The sequence below is a fragment of the Physeter macrocephalus genome, unplaced genomic scaffold, assembly GCF_002837175.3.
Source record: "Physeter macrocephalus isolate SW-GA unplaced genomic scaffold, ASM283717v5 random_1687, whole genome shotgun sequence".
Classification (NCBI taxonomy): domain Eukaryota; kingdom Metazoa; phylum Chordata; class Mammalia; order Artiodactyla; family Physeteridae; genus Physeter; species Physeter macrocephalus.
Window position 1 is genome coordinate 1 of NW_021146970.1, and position 19,166 is coordinate 19,166.

General features: G+C 57.7%; 1 protein-coding gene across 1 annotated transcript in view; it reads right to left on the reverse strand.

The window, feature by feature from the left end:
- Positions 1 to 187: 187 nt before the first annotated feature.
- LOC102973473 (sarcosine dehydrogenase, mitochondrial) overlaps positions 188 to 19,166 on the reverse strand; it is a gene marked incomplete at its 3' end in the record, with an annotated part of 23,145 nt that continues 4,166 nt past the window's right edge. Inside the window, exons 3-5 of the mRNA XM_028487252.2 lie at positions 16,457 to 16,604; positions 13,035 to 13,128; positions 188 to 350 (exon numbers count right to left, since the gene is read on the reverse strand). Coding sequence (XP_028343053.1) covers positions 188 to 350; positions 13,035 to 13,128; positions 16,457 to 16,604 — 405 coding nt within the window. The remainder of the gene's footprint in view (positions 351 to 13,034; positions 13,129 to 16,456; positions 16,605 to 19,166) is intronic.

Sequence of the window (19,166 nt, forward strand, 5' to 3'; positions counted from 1 at the left end):
ACCATCCCCGGGCCTGCATGGAGCACCCGGTTCGTGGGCAGCAAAGGGGGTTTGGGGAGACGGCAAGGGTTGGGGGAAGGGGCAGCACAGTGGGGCTGGAAGGGGCCAGAGGTGGGGGTAACAGCCTCTCTGCCTCCAGTGAACGTGGCTCAGGCAGCCCACCGTCGTGTCCAGACCCTGCACACACCTTTCTCGATGCTCAGGGAGTCGATGGCCCGGTACCCGGCGTTGACGAGGCCGTGCTTGGCCCCTGCTGCCATCACAGCCTGGTACACGGGCAGGCAGGACGACCTCGGGATGTGCAGCTCCCAGCCCAGCTCCCCAACGAAGGACAGCCTCATGGCCCGGACCTGGGGGACAAGTCACAGCTCAGACGTGGGCCAGGGTCAGACGACTGAGGTCAAGGTCCAGCCACCACTTCCTGGTGGACACTTCCTACCGTCACCATTATTAGCCGGCCCTGGGCCCAGGCCACTGGCCTCTGGCTCCAAGAAACGGGGTGCCCTGAGGAGAGCCCTCAGGAGCGCTCTGGAAATGTTTTTTTGTTTTTGTTTCAAATAAGTTTATTGATTGATTTGGCCGCGTTGGGTCTTCGTTGCTGCACGCGGCCTTCTCTAGCTGCGGCGAGCGGGGGCTACTCTTCGTTGCGGTGCGCGGGCTTCTCATTGCGGTGGCTTCTTTTGTTGCGGAGCACGGGCTCTAGGCGCGCGGGCTTCAGTAGTTGTGGCACGCGGGCTCAGTAGTTGTGGCTCGCGGGCTCTAGAGCGCAGGCTCAGTAGCTGAGGCGCGTGGGCTTAGTTGCTCCCTGGCATGTGGGATCTGCCCGGACCAGGGCTCGAACCCGTGTCCCCTGCATTAGCAGGCAGATTCTTAACCACCGCGCCACCAGGGAAGCCCCTGGAAATCTTTAAAAGGAAGGGGTGTCATCGTTGGGGGTGGGAGAAAGTGGACATGTGGTTCCCAGGCCGCAGCTCTTCTCCTAAGTGACTGTAGGCGTGCCCTGGGGCCTCTGTAGCCAATGACTGCAAACCCGGGGGCTGAAAACCACGGAAGTGCGCTCTCTCCCGGTTCTGGAGGCCCGAAGTCCAAAAGCAAGGTGTGGGCAGGGCCGCGCTCCCTCTGGAGGCCCCAGGGGAGGGTCCCTCCTGCCTCTTCCGGCTCCCGGAGGCCCCAGGCGCTCCTGGCTGCGTCACCCCGACCTCTGGCTCACTCTCCTCTGTGTCTGTGTCTCCTCGTCTCCATCAGGACACTTGCCGTTGCGACGAGCCCCACCCTAAGCCAGGATGGTCTCATCCTGAGATCCTTTGCCTTAATCACAACTGCAGAGACCCTATTTCCAAGGTCCCATTCCCAGGTCCGGGGTGGGGACATGGACGTCTCTTTTGGGGGCCACCATTCCATCACCGCAGTGACTCGGGCAAGCCTCTTGGCCTCCCTTTGGCCTCGGTTTCCTTGTCTATGAGTGGGGTCAGGGGCCTCGCTTTGTCTGTCTTAGGCAGCTTGTCGTGGGTCCACCAAGAGGAATGGTGAGTCAGCCGCACGGCTGGTGAGTTGCGGTGGACGCACTTGGCAGGTTCAGCGGCGTCGAGAGGGGAACAGCCGGGCGTCGGGCGAGTATTCTGATCGCCCCCTGGTCTGGTGGGCCTCGGCCATGCGCTGGGATCTGAAGACAGACACAGGCTCTGCCCCCCAGGCCTCGAGTCTTAGAAGGACTTAGCCAGAAGCCCAAGACAGCTTTACGGCTACCAGGCCCCGGGTGGGCACGTGCCCGGGAGGAAGGACCCTGCTGGGAGGGACGGACCAGGCTGGAATCTTGAGCAGAGTTTGCTATCTCGGATGGGCCTGCCAGGCAAGTGGAAGCTGCAGCAGATTTGGGAGGGCGGGAACAGGAGGGAAAGGCTGGCTGGTGGGGCTGGAAGGGCCTTGTCATCCGGCTGCGGACCTTTGACTGTGAAAGCCACTGTCGAGGGTTGGGTCCCACAGGCCAGGAAAGGGACCACGGGCCCCCAAACCCCACGGAAGTGACGGTGCTGTTTATGGCGTGTCCACGGGCAAAGCTCTTCATGTACCTGGCTTCGTCGGATGCTTCTCACCCCACGCGGTGACGGGGTCCGCTGTGAAAAACGTCCAGGGGATGATGCAGGAATAGGGGCTCCCTGCCCGGCCCGAGCACACACAGCACTGACACGGGGACAGCTGGTCTCTGGGCACGTGTGTCCCTCACCACTGGGTACCGGGCCAGCAGCCACATGGAGGCCACAACCAGGACGGGGCGATGCCTGGCCCGGTCGCCTGACTTTCCCTGCACGGCTGGTTTTTGGTGGCACATCACCTACACACCCAGCACCTGGCGGCTGCTTCCGGCCTTCGGGCAAATACTTGAACCCTCAAGCGTCCCCATGTGCAAGGCCCAAGCCTGGGACTGTCCAGCTCACAAAAGAGACAGGGAGGGTGCAGCAAGTCACAGAGCTCACGGAGACGGAGGACCTGACCCCATTACTGCCCTGAGCCCTAAGGGCTGCCCGGTGCAGCTCCTGCCTGGATAAGAGCTGAGCAGGAGAGTGGAGGCCACTCTGCTGACCACGGAACCAGCGCCTTATAAATCTGACCCTTCAATCACACTGCCACCGACGGGCTGGATTCGGGAAGCTTTTGAAAGAGCACAAATTTGCTCTGAGTTGCCATTTGCCCGGGCCTCTCAAAAAACTCAAAATTGACACAGAAAATGTACTGTTGACATTTCCCTGCTCCCCTGCCTTGTCAACGGGCTTCTAATTTTAGACAGCCCACGGAGGAGCTCAGGGCTCAAAGCCAATCTCATTTTGAAGAGAAAAAGTCGTTTTTAAAGCTCGCCCATTCACGGCCCCAGGATCGCCGGTCTTATCAGACATACAGCCCCCCCAGTTAAGTCAGGCTCTTGAATGAATTCACGGGTGGGATGGAGCTACCCCCAGCCCCTTCCCCAGCTCCCAGGAGCCCGACGAGGCCAGGAGGCTGGCTGGTCTCCATCATACCCCAGCACACAGACGGGCTGAATTAATACTTCCTGAGTGAAGGGGGAAAACAGGCACAGATGGACAGACCTCTGCCTTCTGGCAAAGTGAGGGGGAGGGTTTGGGGATTTCTAGGTGACTTTCTAAGTTGCCAGCATCATTGGCTCTTGAGACACCTTGTGTTTTTTTCTCCACTGAAACAGTGGAGTTGGGGGAGGTCTCATTTCTTCTGAGAGAGGACGCTCACTGAAGGGAAAGGCCGAAAATAAGGACGTCTGGAACGTGGGCTCAGGGTCAGCCAGACCCACGGGCTGGCCTCTCCTAGCCTCAGGGCCCGCATCTGATAAATGGGGTGAGCATCAAGTTCATGGGAAGCCGGTGCCTGGTACACAGTCATCTGACAGTCAACGTGGGCTTGCATGGACTTTAGAAAGCAAGCCCCAAACTGAGGCAAACTCCCCTTCAAAACAGCCCTACACTGCTCTGGGAACCATGCGCAGTGGGCGGGGCCACAGAATTGTGGAAGGTCATCAGGAAGGGCCTTAAACCAGGTTTTGTTTAAAGCCTTTTCAGACCCCAAAGACTCCCCCGATACTGTTAGAACCAACAAACCAAGTCAGCAAGGTTGCAGGATATAAGATCAACATGCAAAACTGGCTGCCTTTCTATACCCTAACAATGGACAATCTGAACAGGGAATTAGAAAAATATCTGTTTACAATCACATAAAAAATAAAATAAAATCCCTAGGAAGAAACCTAACTACGGTGGTGAAAGACTTGCATGCTGAGAACTACAAAACTTTGCCTAAAGAAATGAAAGTTCTTTCATTACACAAATAAATAGAAAGACATCTCGTGTCCTCAAGATATCAATGCTACCCAAAGGATCTACAGATTCAAAGGGAATTAGAAAAATAGAAATTAGAAAAATATCTGTTTACAATCACATAAAAAATAAAATAAAATCCCTAGGAAGAAACCTAACTACGGTGGTGAAAGACTTGCATGCTGAGAACTACAAAACTTTGCCTAAAGAAATGAAAGTTCTTTCATTACACAAATAAATAGAAAGACATCTCGTGTCCTCAAGATATCAATGCTACCCAAAGGATCTACAGATTCAATACAATCTCTATCAAAATCCCAGTGGCATTTTTTTGCAGAAATAGAAAAATTCACCCTAACAGTCATATGGGTGACCTCAAATAGCCAAACAATCTTGGAAAAGAACAAGGCTGAAGGACTCACTTCCTGATTTCAAAAGTTACTACAAAGCTACCACATCAAAACAGCGCGGTATGGCATAAAATCAGACAAGCAAATCAACGGAATAGAAAAGACAGCCCAGACATAAACCCTCATGTAAATGCCCAGTGACCCTTAACAAGGGATCCAAGACTGTTCCGTGGGGAAAGGACAGTCTCTTCAACAAATAGTGATGGAAAAACTGAACCTTATCTTACACCATATATAAACATTAACTCAAACTGGATTAAAGACCTAAATGTGAGACCTCAGACTGTAAAACCCCTAGAAGAAAACATAGAGGAAAACTTCGTGACACTGGACTTGGCAGTGATTTCTCAAATATGACACCAAAAGCACAGGCAACAAAAAGCAAAAATAATTAAATGGGACTCCAGCAAATGTAAAAATTTCTGTGCATCCAAGGACACAACCAACAGTGAGAAGGCAACCTACAGAATGGGAGAAAACATTTGCAATTCATGTATCTGATAAAGGGTTAATATCCAGACTATATAAAGAACTCAACAAAAACAAAACCACCTGATTAAGAAATAAATTAAGAACGTGAATAGACATTTCACCAAAAATGATATACAAATGGCCAACAAGCATATGAAAAGATGGGCAATATCACTAAACATTAGAGAAATGTAAATGAAAACCACAATGAAATATGATTTCAAACCCATTAGCATGGCTCCTATTTAAAAGAAAACACAGAAAATAATCGGTGTTGGCGAGAATGTGAAGGAATCGGAACCCTTGGGCACAGTTGAGGGGAATGTAAAATAGTGTAACTGTTAGGAAAAACAGTATGGTGATTCCTCAAAAAATTAAAAATAGAACTACCATATGTCCAGCAATCCCACTTCTGGGTACATATGCAAAAGAACTGAAGGGTAGAGAAGGAGCTGGTCTGGTCCTGTGTGTCCCGGGCAACAAGCATGCTGTTATCAGCAGACAAACTCAGCTCTGCAAATAAACTCTGGAACAGGACCTTGTGTGAGGCCCTGCTGGGAGCAGTGCCCTTTTCTGCTTGGCCCAGCTGGGGTGACCACTCAGGAATCAACAGGGCTTGGCCAGTGCCCATCTTTGCAGTGGCCAGTGTGCTTCTGGCCGGCTGGCCCACAAAGGAAGAAATTGCTTCTAAAGCCAGCAAGGGCCACCTGCCAGCTGGGCCCCCTGGGAGGCTCAGACTCCTGGGCTGTGGAACGGAGACCCTAGAGGACCCCTGAGTGAGAAGAGATCCTGCTGGGCTGGGGAGGCAGACCCGCCAAGCCCCCAACACCTGGGTGAACGTCATTACTTCTATCCAGTGCTTCTCCACTCCAAACTGGCTCAAGGACCCTCTCCTTTTGGAAGGTTCTGGGTTTCAGACCCTTCCACCAAGACATGTGGGGCCCTGTAGAAAGTTCTGCGGGATGCTACGGGTCCCCAAGGGTGAGAGGATTCTCCCCTCTTTCCCATCACCTGTTTCATTCAGGCCACTAGGGTGGCAATGAGATGGTCAGCAGGGCGTGGTGTGGGGGAGTTTTCCCATCCTGAGGCCAAGCAGTGTCCCCATCAGCCTGGGCTGCAGCAGGCTTAAGGCTTGTCTGCCCCGCAAGGACAAGCTTGGAACCCGGAACACGAGTCACGAGGTGCCTCTGAGCCCCAGCCTGGGGGGCTCTGCACACAGTGCGCGGTCAGTAATGTCTGTGGCCCCACACGGGGTCACCTGCCCAGCAAGATGAAGCTTCTAGCTACCCATTCCACAAACACCTGTGCTCAAACATCCCATGGGGGCCTGGCACGCCCCCAGGCTCTGGACCCTCCATAGCACTGAGGATGCTGCCTGGTCCTCCCGGCACTCACACCTGAGGCAGGGCAGGTCAGGGCCAGCCACCTGCCAGAGCAGGCACCACAGTGGCTGAGAGCGTGGGCTGGGGTGCCACATACCTACTAGGTTTAAATATGAGTCACAAACGTTGCATCCCTGGCGACTGACATCCCTCTGAGTCTGCTTCTGCAAATCCTGGCTGATAATAGAGCTCACAGGGCCCACGGAAGCAGTCAACAAAACTGTCACTATAGAGCCCCAGGCAGGAGGCTGGCTACTCGGAGAGGCGGGTGCCGCTGGCACGCCCATTTTACAGATTAGGAAACCGGGGCTCAGGGAGGTCAAGCCACTCGCCCAAGGCCCAGGGATGTCCTAGAAAATGTTCAACAATCAACTCTTGGGGGGCAGGGGGTTGTTCTGTAGCATTTACCACTTTCTGTGGTATAAATACTCCTACTACAGCTGATTTCAAGCTACCAATGGTTTAACCGCCCCTTGCTAATTTTCCTACAGATTTAACCCTCAGCTCTCACGAGCTGCTGTGAGCGCTTCCCAAGACGCTCGGAGGACTCACAGCTAGTAAGTCGGAGCAAGGAGTCAGCACCGTAAGATCCTACCTCCCTGCCCTAGACTGACTCACTGGAATATTTCTGGGGGGAGGGAATATGTTCAGGTTGCAGTAAAATGGGTTTGGGGGCTTGGTTCCACGTTTGGTGCCAGCTCTCCGTGGGGAGGACTGAAATCAGGGTAGTGCTGGGTGCCCACCCCAGCTTGGATCAGAGCCCACACGGGTGCCCCAGGCAGGAGAGCCCACGTCACCCCTGTGGGATGTCTGGCCGCGGGCAACATCAGAACAAGCCTGGAGTGGCCTCTCTGGGCAGACACCACAGGAAGGCTGGAGCAGATGTGCCCACAGACACGGGCCCAAGCTCTCTCAAATCACATTAGCTTGTGGTGATTTTACCTGTTTCCGGGGAGTCTGGGTGTGTACCAGTGCCCCCGACTCACGGGGCACATCGTCCAAACTCAGTCACCCCTTAAATAAGTGAGGATCTCAGGGGCTCCCGAGGCAGGGTATAGGCAGGGATCAGAGTATGTGCAGCCCCCTGCAGGGGCCTAGAGCCCTGAATCCACAGGAGAGGGAAGAAGCCAGTTGGCAGTAGGTTGAAAGGATCTTCATTTTTCAAATCCTCTGGACATCCCAAGATGCCCTTGATTCCAAAAACAGCCTGCAGTGGGGGTGTGCAATCTCTCCTAGGAGTCTGGTCCAGAGGGCTAGTTTACGGTGGTGCTGGTAGTTCTGGTGAGGGTGGTCTGGTGACGGTGGAGGTGAAGGTAATGGTGGTAGTAAAGATAGTGGTGATGGTAGTGGTTGGTAAGGACGATGTTCGTGGTAGCAAGGTTGATGGCAGTATGGTGGTGGTGGAAGCGGTGGTGGTGGCAGTGATGATTATGGTGGTGATGGTGGTGGTGGTGATGGTGACGGTGGTGGTGGTGGTGGTGGTTGTGGTGGTGGTGACGGTGGTGGTGGTGGTGGTGGTGGTGGTGGTGGTGGTCACGGTGGTGGTGGTGGGGGTGATGGTGACGGTGGTGGTGGTGATGGTGATGGTGGTGGTGGTGGTGGTGGTTGTGGTGGTGGTGACGGTGGTGGTGATGGTGGTGGTGGTGACGGTGGTGGTGGTGGTGGTGATGGTGACGGTGGTGGTGGTAGTGGTGATTTATGGTGGTGATGGTGGTGGTGGTGATGGTGACGGTGGTGGTGGTGGTGGTGATGGTGGTGGTGGTGATGGTGGTGGTGGTGGTGGTGGAAGCGGTGGTGGTGGCAGTGATGATTGTGGTGATGGTGGTGGTTGTGGTGGTGGTGGTGGTGGTGGTGGTGATGGTGGTGGTGGTGATGGTGGTGGTGATGGTGGTGGTGGTGGTGGTGATGGTGGGACGGTGACTGGAAACCAATTTTCAAAGATTCAGAATAAATAAAAGGTGTGATGCTCAAACCACACTTCACAAACTTGGCTGTCTCAGAGGATCAAAAAAAGAGCCACAGATTCCAAGCAGGTGGTAAACACTATGGACCACCCCCAGAAAGACCCCGTCTGCACCTACAGACGACGGCAGGGGCTGCACGATCAGAACATCCTTGCCGAGAAAGGACGGGGTTCTGCCCTGGAGGAGCTTCCAGAATCTCTGAAGCACGCTCCCGGGAGCCCCTCTAAGCCACCCAACCTCATTCCAGCCACACCTTGTCCTTATACTTTCATGGCAAGAAGCTGCCAATGCCCCGCAACGGGACACCCCTGAATAGTGGCCTCGGCCACCATGTCTCTCAGCTACACACCACCCCTGGCTCTCTAGGACAGAGGTGAATTTGCACAAGCTGTGCAAAGCGACTTTTTGGGCGACGGCTAAAACCCAGTTGGCAAACACAGGCTCCGTGAAGGTATGGGCATCCCGCCTCTGTCTGCACAACGCGTGGGGGTGGGAGAATGTTCCATCCCAGACTAACTGAATCTCAATGGTGCCACAGCAAGGACACACACAGTCAGGAAAAGAAATTCAATTTCCTTTTGACCTGCAATGAATTTTCAGAAAAAAATCGCTCTATCACCTTGCCTAAAGATGAGATTCTAGCCCAGCACCTGCTTCTTTCCAGAAGGGGCCCCCGTCCTTGGCTGAGTCAGGGAGACACCGCGTCTCCCCTGGGAACCAGGCCAGGAGCAGGCTTTCACTGGGAACCTCGCTGGCCTTGAGGACATCCGGTCAGCTGGCTGCCAAGGGGACAACTCCCGCCCCCTCTTCTTCCTCTAGGAATGCAAGGATCTTGCAAGCCTGGGGCTGGTCCAAGCATCGCAGAATTACTGCAAAACGACGGCACTGCTCCGCAGAGGGTACTGCCCGGCCGGTGGCACTGCTCAGCCACGGTCGCCCAGCCCTGCGTTTGCCGTGAGTGTGGGTCCCTGTGGGCAGCGGGGGGTCCTGCTCGCCCACCCTCGGGCAGGATCTGTGGTTCTGGGCTCTGACCCTCATCATTCCGCGTGTCCCTCGTGACCCGGAGGCCTTCCCGATGACTCAGACACACATATTCCTCTCCTGCATCTGGTTGGCTGGCGTCCAATTATCTCCCATAAAGACTTGGCCCCGAGCTCCGGGCCCAGCATCGCAACATTGATGGAACCGGTGTCAACACATGCTGATATTGTTTAGGAGAACGTGAAATTCCCCCTGGATCCAGAGAGCATGCAGGGTATCTGGACAGACTTACAGGACGGGCCGGAAACGATTTTGGTCGTTGTCTAAACTTTGTGCTACAGATGGGGACGCTGAGACCCAGAGAGGTGGTCCCACAGGGGCCGGGGCAGGGCCAGAAGCCAGGCCTGCTGGCCCCCAGCTCTGCTGGGCACTGAGGTGACGGCGCTCCTGGACCCCCGGATCCTGGGCTGACCCGGTTCCCACCTCCCCGCCTGCCTGTGAGGCCGCCTCGGGTGGGGGCCAGGGCAGGGGCCAGCCCCAGCTCCCATGGCCCAAGTCCTGCTGGCAGCTGACTGCCCCATCCCTTTGGCTGGCCAGCGGATGGGAAGGCCTTTGTGCCCCTGGCTTGGGCTGTCTGGGGACTTGCGGCTTGGGTCACTGTGAGGTCAGCAAAAACCGTAACATTGACACAAAGGAGCCAGAGCCTAGCCTTTGGGGCCCTCGGGAGAAGGCGCGGTCGCCAAGGCAGGACCGGATTCCCCCTGCAGACGTCTGCCTGGGACCCCCTTCGCTCCCACGTCAGCTGCCGAGCCGTGGCGGCTCCTCTCACCACCCAGGCCCTCGCTCCAACGCAGGCTGGGCTAGGGCTGCAGCGTCCGTCCCGTCCCCCAACCTCAACTAGGCTGTGAGCCTGCGGAGGGCCAGGCCCGCGTCTTGCATCCCGGAGCCCTGATCTGGCAGGCTCCTAGCCAACGTGTCCAGAATTAATTCTAGGGAGAGTGTCGAGGTGCTCAGCATTGGGCTAGAACCTTCGGTCTGGAAGGGATGCTAGAACTCAGCTGCGGATCCAAATTGGCCCAATATGAGCCGATGGGCCAAATCCCTCAGGGAGCGACTGGCCTTGGAAAGCTCTGCGCTTCTCCCCGACCCTGCCCCAAAGGCCCAGGGGACAGAAAATACCAAATGACTGCCGAACGGCCAGGCAGGCTGGGACCGTGTCCCTGGGACGCCTCTGTCTCCGGGGTCTGGTTCTGAGGAACGTGTCGTAGGTCAATAATCAGAGTCATAAAAGGCCCACCAGCGAGGGAAGCCCATCACAGGGCTATTCCAAGGAGAAAAAACAGCCCAACCAAATGTCCTGCTTATGGAGAGGATGACACGACGTTCAACAGTGGTTCTCAGACAGTATTTCAAGCAACAGGAAAACTATCACAACTTCGTAAGAGAATAAAGCCAAATGTGCAAACTACGTATATGGGATGGTGCTTCTGTTTTAAAATCTACAGGCAGGAGATTAGGGAAAGAAGATGGAAGGAAATACACTGTCAACCTTGGCTTTCTCTCTGGTGGAATTAGAGGGGTTTTTGTTTGCTCTTCCTTTACTAACATTCCCTATTTATAGTGAAACAGCCCATCAACTCTTCAGCCAGACTCTGTGGCAGGTGAGACAGGGACGTCTCACAGAGGTCAAGGGTCACGCCCAAAGGGGTCACGTCAGTGGTGAGGTCTGCACGCAGGCCCTGCACACTGTGTACTGTGGTTGGAAACAGAGAAACGAGCAATAAGGTGCTTTTGACTAAACCAGTAAGCCAGTTCCAGAGGAGGCGGTGGAGAGAAGCAGCCGGCGTATGTCCTGCACCCCATGTCTCCCACCTCGTGGTCCCTGACCTGTGCCTGTCACTCCATGCAGGAGTTCATCCTGGAGTCTGGCCTCTGCTTCCACCGGCCAGAGCCCTGGCCCAGCCCGGCTCCTGGAGGCCAACGTGCAGCCAGACGGCCGTGGGCCAGGCCTGGGGCGGCAGCCAGGGCCGGGAAGGGCCGGCCCCCATTGCAGCCCATTGTCCGAGACTAAGGCCCAGGTGCCTCGCTGGAGCGACCGTTGGCTGGCAGGGGAAGCGCTCCCAACTGGTCTTCTCCCACACAAACCCCGGAAGCACACACAGGCGGAGCCAACGCCAAGCTCCCAGCTCCCCCTCCCACTTTACAAGTCAGAACCCCGCCCCAGATGGGGCTGGGTGCTGCACGGACCCCACGGGGGCCGAGAGGGCCAGAGCTGCAGTCGGGGCAGGCCAGATGCCACTGTGGCCTGGGGTGGAGCTGTGCCATTCTCTCAAAACGCACGGCCTCTCTGGTCCCGGCAGGCGGCTTTGTACCAAGCAGGCAGGAAGCAAGCGAGACAGAGACATCCCCAGTTTCCTGCCCCCCAGCACAGCCTCCAGAGAGGGAAGGCAGACCAGAGCCGGGCCAGCGCTCCTCGGCTCTGCAGAGCTGCTTTTATCTGGTTTCTCCTGGCAGCCTCCTTTCTGATGTCATCGAAACATTGTTTACTTGCTAACGGGACCCAGATTCCTCCGACCTCCAGCCCCTCTGCAGGCCAGGATCACAAACGTCCCTTAGCACTTTCCCCCCCAAACCCCCCAGATGAACATGAAGGAAGTAGAAGAGGGGGAAATGCCCCCGAATCCGGCTGTCTGTCCACCCACCCCCTCCTTAAGGCCACCTCCGTATTACTGACACATATTCATGCGCTTTTTATGTTTCATTAGCTGGGGGGCCTTGAGCAGTCCATCTAACTTCTCTGAGCTCCATTCAGGGAAACACCCGTCCTGGGGGTAACATTTCCTACATCGGGAGCTGCTGTAAGACCTTGTTCAATGCACCTGGCTGTGGCCGCACACCTGCTAACAGGGCAATCGGAGAGCAGCACCCCCTCCCCTGCCCCACCCCTCTTCCCCTGCCATGGCAGTTCTGCCTCTGGGGACGCACGGTCACGTCTGGACACATGTTTGGTTGTCACATCTGGGGGTGCTCCTGGCGTCAAGTGGGTGAAGGCCAGGGACGCCGGTCCGCACACTGCAATGGCCGGGATGCGCCCCCTGCCCCGCCAGAATATCTGTTCCAAAATGTCACCGATAGCGCTGAGGCTGAGAAGCCCATGCTAGAACCTTCCACGCTGTCGTGAGTATTGAGTGGGACAGTACTCGTGAGTCACGTGCTTTGAATAGGGCCTGGTGCCTTGCGAGCCCTCGGCTGACAGCGGCTGAGGTTACTTTGACCTTGAGGTTACTCCTCACCTTTTTTGCCCTCGGGAAGTCAGGGTGGAGACTGTGTTGTTCATTTTCCAAAGAGGACACCACGGCCCAGGAGTAGGGCCTGACCAGAGCTGGACCCGGGACCCCGGCCCCAGCGTCTCTGAGGACACTGAGTCCGCTGCAGCCCTGATACTGTCCACAGTCTCAGAAGCTTCCGGTCCTGGGACCCGGCCTTCTGGAGCCGGGGGACGGGCAGGGGGTGCTCCCCGAGCAGCGCCCCCCGCTCCTGCAATGCGGGGTGCTGGGAAGGGGGAACAGCCCGGAGGACCGGCCGCCCCCTCAGGACACGCAGACCTCTGGAGCAGCGTAATTGCCTGGCTGCCCCCAGAGCTGCCATCTCCAAGGAGGCGCAGGAAACGCCCTGATCTGGGAGGGCATGCCCTTGCCTCTGAGGAGGGGACGCTGGGGGAGGCTTCACAGGTGGCAAGTCCCTGGCAGAAGCTTGGGACCGCGCCCCTCAGCGTGCGCCAGACACTGGGTGGGGCACAGGTGATACCCGACTTTGACCCCCGTTCCTCGTCTGAGGCCCTAACAGCCTGTGGGCAGGACGTGTGGTCCCCACTTCACAGGAGGGAACCAGGGTCCAGGGAGGTCCACAGACGTCCCCAAGGGCACAAGACTCCCAAGCCCCGGGTCTGTTCCCTTGCAGCTGCCGCCCCTACAGCCCAGCGGGCAGCGGCCAGGTGGTACCTACCAGGTGCCCGGCGGCTCTCACCAGCTGGTGAGTGAAGAGCGGGAAGGCCTCATTGCTCAGGTCTGCATCGAGCACTTCCTGGAGAATGGCCCGGCTGTGAGCGAGAACAAGGTCGGTCAGTCAGTCGGTCAACAAACACCTGCCCAGCCCTCCTGGGTGCGTGGCCCGGGCTGGAGAGGCGCTGGGCACACAGCAGTGAACAGGACGGGGCCCTGTCCTCACGGGGCAGACCGCCAACAAACATGCTATTAATAAAACACACCAAGAGGGAGACGCCCCCAAAATCCAGTCAGAGAAGAAAGGCACCTTCGTCACGAACAGTGACAGGAAGAGCCAAGCCCTGGGCAGAGACAGGACTCAGAGACGAGCGCGCACAGCTCTCCTTTCTCAGATGGGGGAACCAAGGCCTGGGGCAGTTACCTAACCAGCTAACGCCCCTCATGCCACAGGCCCCCGAGGGCAGGGCCCGCCCTCCTCACCTCCCCTGCCCTGCCGGGCCGGCAGTCTGGCTCTCATGCTGGATGGGTTACCTGAGACCCCTCGGTGTCCATGGAAACCTTCAATTCCTGGGCGCCGTGCCCCTTGCCTCCCTCCGGGACTTAGCTGACTCTTGCTCCCCTGCACGTTTCCACCGGGTGCCCCGGCCCCAGTTTAAACCTTTGTTATCCTTCAGGTCTTGGTTCATCTGTCACTTCCTACAAGAAGCCCTCCCTGATTCCCTGAGTCTGGGTCAGGTTCCCGCCCACCCACACCACACTGCCCCCGGTCTGAGCTCACAGCCCTGATATGTCTCCTGCCAGGGTACCTCTCACAAGGGTTGTATTGATACTTGCCCCCACTGAACCAGGAGCTCCGTGCCAACAGGGCCCCTATGCCTGGCACAGAGAGGGCAACCGGTAAATAGGGCTGATTGAAAATGGACTGGCTCTGCACTGCAGGGCCAGCTCCCCATTGGCAGGAGACAACCCCACCATTTCTGCCTCGCAGGGGTCCCAGCCAGCGCCCAGAAACGCTTCTGGAGACACTAATCTCCAGCCCCACGGTGCCGGGAGCTGCCCGCCCACGCCTGCCCGAGGTGCCCAGCGTGCTACAGTGTGTCGAGATCCTTATGTAACATCCCAGCACCCACGTGGTGCCAGCCCCCGGAGAATCCACACCCAGTCCTTAAGAAGCCCATCCTCTCTGCAGCCCTGGGCGGATGGGGCCAGGGCTGCTCCTGGTCTTCCCAGCACGGGAAGGAGAAAGGAGGCTGGAGCTGCCACCCGGGGCCAGCGTGGCCTTAGCAGCGCCAGGGGTGCCCCAGCCTGGGAACCAAGCTGGGTAGGCAGGTCTGCCAAAATTCTGTCTCACTGCCACATTTCAAGGCCTCAGTGGCCACATACAGCTTAGTGGCTACTGTACTGGACCCCCAATTATGGAATGTTTCCAGAAAGTTCTATCGGTCAGCAGGTCATACAGCATCTCCCATGGTCCAGGTGCCACGCCGAATGCTTTCCACATAACAACTCAGAAAGTTTAGCCCCTATCAGCGGTGCTGGTAACATTATTATTCCTACAAGAAACTTTGGCTTATTTTTGAAAGAGCGAGGACTATTTGGGGGAGAAAGTTAAGAAGTTACCAGGAGGAGGAGAGCTTGTCTTCCTGCCCTGGCAGCCGTCACTTGCCACCCTCCTTGAGCAGCTTCTAATGAGGCTGGAAGAGGCTGGCCTGTCCTCCCGGGGCCACACCTTGATCTGTCTGCCTGGTACCCCCTCCCTCCCCTGCCCACTCACCCCCGCCCACCACCAAACCAAAAATAGCCCACTCCCTGTCCAAGGTCGCCGTGGCAATGAAGCTGAGGCTTCCGAGGATGGCCTTGAGCTCAGGAGACCAGGACGCCCACCCCTGTTCAGCCCAGAGATGCGGAGGTCGGGCTCACCTGGGGAGAGGAACCCCACACACTGGACCCACTGACCACCTGGACACGGCTCATCACTCCCTGCTCAGAATCCCTGCTTCACCTGGCCCCTGAGGCTCCTCGCACCTGCCGGCCTCCTACCCCCTGGCCCAGAATCAGAGACCCCGTTAAGGCCCTTGTTCTGCTCAGTTCCCTCTCCTGGAGGAGCAGCCTCTGCACCTGTCGGCTCTCGCCTCCATTGCCCTCTGAGCACGTCTCCTATGGCCCTGGCCTCACTGTTTTTCCTCCTGCCACAGGGCCTTTGCACCTGCTGCCTCCTCTGCCGAAACACTGTCCCTTCAGAGATCTCCAGGCCTTGACCCCTCATTCTCCGCAGAGACCCCTCCAAGGGCCCCCTAATAAATACTGGTTTTCATGAGAAGCCTGAAGGCCAACACTCGATGGTTAAGGTACACAACCAGCCGTGATTCAGAGAGCACGTACCATGTGTCTGCCGTGTGCCTCCGTGCGAGATGGTGCACACGCAGAGCCAGCTACAACTCCGCCCGGGAGGGGAGGTCCGCCAGTCCGGGACCCAGCTGGGGTGCTGCAGGCTTGGTCAGCTCCAAAGAACCAGGGAAAATGGACCCTGTGGCGGCGTCTGAGTGCACTGGCTGGGGATCCTGGCATGCCCCTGGGCTGACAGGGATGTCCCGTGGACACGGCCGTGCTTCACCAAAGCGTTAGCTTTGGGATAACCTGGCTGGAGGTGCACCGTCCTCTCTTCTTCACCAATAAGAATAAAAATACCTCTAACCACCTCAAAGGGCTATGATCAGGATTGGAGGAGATGTTGGCACATCCCAGGCGCCTGATTGGTTGATGTTAACACGCTGTGCTTCCCCTCTTATCCCCGATCCCCCAGTCCCCTCTCCGAAGAGCAGCCAGAGGGATCTTTCCAACGTGCACAGCTGCTCAGGTGCCCCTTTGCCCAAGACCGTCCTGTGGCCCCACGCACAAGCTAGAATCCGAGGGCTTTCCAGGAGCTGATTGCTCATGGGTGGGAGCACAGCTCAGTAAACGCTCATAGAATGAATTAAGGAGTGAATGATCGTCTGTTGACCTAGTCATTGGAGGTGGTTAGGGAGGAGCCGGCAACCTCTTGGTGTAGAGCATTATTCTTAGCCCAGGTAGCACGCGGACCCCCAGTCTGGCTCTGCCCACTTAGAGATGGCGTACATGATTCTTAGTCTGTATCAGCTGTCCAGAGACACCCTCGCTGGCCCTTCCATGACCACTGGATCCTCACCTACTGATTCACGGTAAGGTTCAGTCTGAGTCTTTTATTAAGGGCTTTTCTGTATTCTAGTGCTTCGAAAAGCATCTTTCTGGTGTGGCCTCTCCGAGGTCACTGGCACGTTGAGCTTACTGACCAGTGTCCCATTCTGAAGCGGTAAGTGGTTCTGCCCCCCGGGCCCCAGATAGAGGGACGAGGGCCCAGGGCCCAGGTGCGCCCAGGTGCGTGGCTCCCCGTCCTCTCCTCACCTGGCTGGGCCCTGGATGCTGATCAGGCCCAGGTCCTCGGAGCTGTCGACAAGCTGGCACCGGAACTTCCAGTCCTGCAGCACCGTGGTGATGTGGGACCAGCTGTGCTGGGCTACGGCCCCGCCCACGGCCAGGTAGTAGCCGTCCCCTGGAGGAGAAGCACGGGACTCAGCACGGGACTGCAGGACGGAGGAGGAGACGGGGGCAGAGGGCGTGGCCCGAGGCCTCCGTGGAGAAAGCAAACGCTCTTTCCTGGAAAGTGAACGACAAAGGCCCAAGCGATGGGGACGCTCCCGAGGGACCCCGGGTTCTCACCACCCGCAGGACGAAATGCGGGGGGGAGGGGCTGGGGGCGGGACCCCCTGAGGGCTGCACGTGCCAAGGGAGCATTTTCTGGCAGAGTCTGAGGCTTTCTCCCACTTCTCAAAGGGTCTGTGATCCAAGAAAGCGTGAGAGCTCCCAACGCCGTCGCGCCGTGGGGAGACCGCGAGTCCCCCCTCAGCCACCAGTGGTGGGTGAGCTTGGACGAGTCTCTTTCCTTCTCTGAGCCTCAACGTCCTCCCCAGTTCCCGTCTCTCTTCATCTTCCCATGGCCCCCCGGCCTCTAGGAGCCCTGCCATGGCCTTACGGGGGCTGGTGCTGAGCCGGGGCTTTACAGGCAAATACACCGTTGATCCTTCTGAGCCCACGGCCCGTGGAGCATCCACTGGGCCCCACTGCCACCCGGGTACTGCTGAGTGGAGGGGAGCCCACCTTGGCCCAGCGTCCTGGGAGAGCCACTGCCCCGGGGGGCTGTGACCTCAGACAGCTGTGTGGCCCTGGACCCCTCATGCAGCCTGCCTGAGCCTCCGAAATGTCATCTGCAATTTCCCATCCGCGGGGATGCTGGGACGTCCAGCCACTGCGTGTGCCCTGGGAGGGCAGGCTCTCACTGACTACGCCCCCCGTGATCTGGTGCAGGTGGCAGGCCTGGAAGGGGCTCTGTTCCTCTCCATTTTCTATGCGCCTTTCTCCCCATCCCGTTCCCTCCCTTCCTTCCTTCCTTCCTTCCTTCCTTCCTTCCTTCCAGCAGGGCTCCCCCATCTCAGAGTGATGGTACCCAGTCAATCCCTGACTTCCAGCCTCAGTTTCTACATCTGTACAATGGGAATGAGGCCAGAACCCCCCTCACAAGGCTGCTGGGGGGATTGAAGGAGCTATGGCGGCACCAGGAGCCCAGCTTGGGGCTCAGGAACCAGGAACCGGGATGGTTACGCACTGGGACACTCACCTCCCTCCCCGGGGGTCCGGTCCTGCCCAAGGGCTGCTTCTCTCAGCTTTCAGCGCCATTCGCTCCGGGCCCCGCCGGGGGCCGGCCTGGCACCAGCCCCCAGCCCACTCTGGGCAGAGCTGGCGTTCTCCGTGGGAGGGGGCAGCATCTCTCGGGGAGGCTCCGGAGCCTGGAGAATCCTGCCTAGACGCCCCTCCGCACACCGGCCCCCACTCCCTGAAGCTTCCACAGCAGTGGAACAGCATGTCATTGTGATCATAGGTGCGGCCACCTACTTTAATTGAAAAAGAGACACGCCCCACTTTGCTCCTCCGGCAGGGGAGCGTGAAGCTCGTAGCAGAGCCTGGACGGGGACAGGGGACGGGGTTGGGGGGCCTGGGGCCTCTGCTCCCTCCCCAGAAGCACTCGCTGGCTGGGCTCTGATGGAAGGTCCTGGAGCTGGGACCGGCCAGGTCACCCCAGCTGGAAGCGTGAAGCTGGGAACGCTTCGCCCCCTCCAAGCCCGGGTTCCACCAGCAGCAGCCGGCGGAAGAGCAGAAGAGACCCTGGCTTTGCCGTCAGCCCTCCAAGCGGAGACCCCAGCCAGAGCCCTGGTCGTCCTCCCGCCCCGTCCAGGTGACCTCTGGAACATCCCTGACCTCGTCACCCCACGTTCTGTGTGCCCGTCTGCGCCCTCAGTCCTGCCTGTCCATCCAGACCCAACTCAAAGGCCAAACAAACGAGCTGACCCCCAAAGCATCCCCTGCTACCTGGGCTGGGGGCTCTTGGGACGCTGGATCGAGAACACCTCTGAGGATCGAGTCTCCAGCAGCATCCTCTACCCCAGCGCCCGCAACACGCTCCGTGGCGCCCGCAACACGCTCCGTGGCCCCCGCGCGGCCCCGCCCATCTACAGCCATGCCGAGGCCCCTCCCAGGGGGACACGAGCGTTAACTGAAGCCACCTGGTTCCAGACAGACGGGAGCTGCTGGGCCTGGCCTCCTCTGGGCAGCTGTCTCTCATGAAAAACATCCTGAAGGGCCAGGTCCTGAGGCCAGCGGTCAGCCCAGGTCCAGGTCCAGCCCACAAGGAGAACATGGCAGGGAGTGCGGTCAGAGGGCAGGCTCCAGGGCTCTGGCTCGGGCCGGGAGCTGTGGACTTTATTTCGTACTTTCCAGAATTGTCCAAATGTTTCCTACAGGTATGTACTCCTTTTGTGATATAAAATACTGTTCAAAATCACATTTAAGATGGACAGCTGCTTTATACACAACCTTGATCACATGTGAAACGCACATCCTCTTGTCTTAATTGTGATCTGACCTAACAGGTATAAACACGCGTACGGAATGGACATGCATGTTTATAGCAGGAACAGTACCGCTTTTTTTTTTTTTTTTTTTTTTTTTTTTTTTTTGCGGTACGCGGGCCTCTCACTGCTGCGGCCTCTCCCGCCGCGGG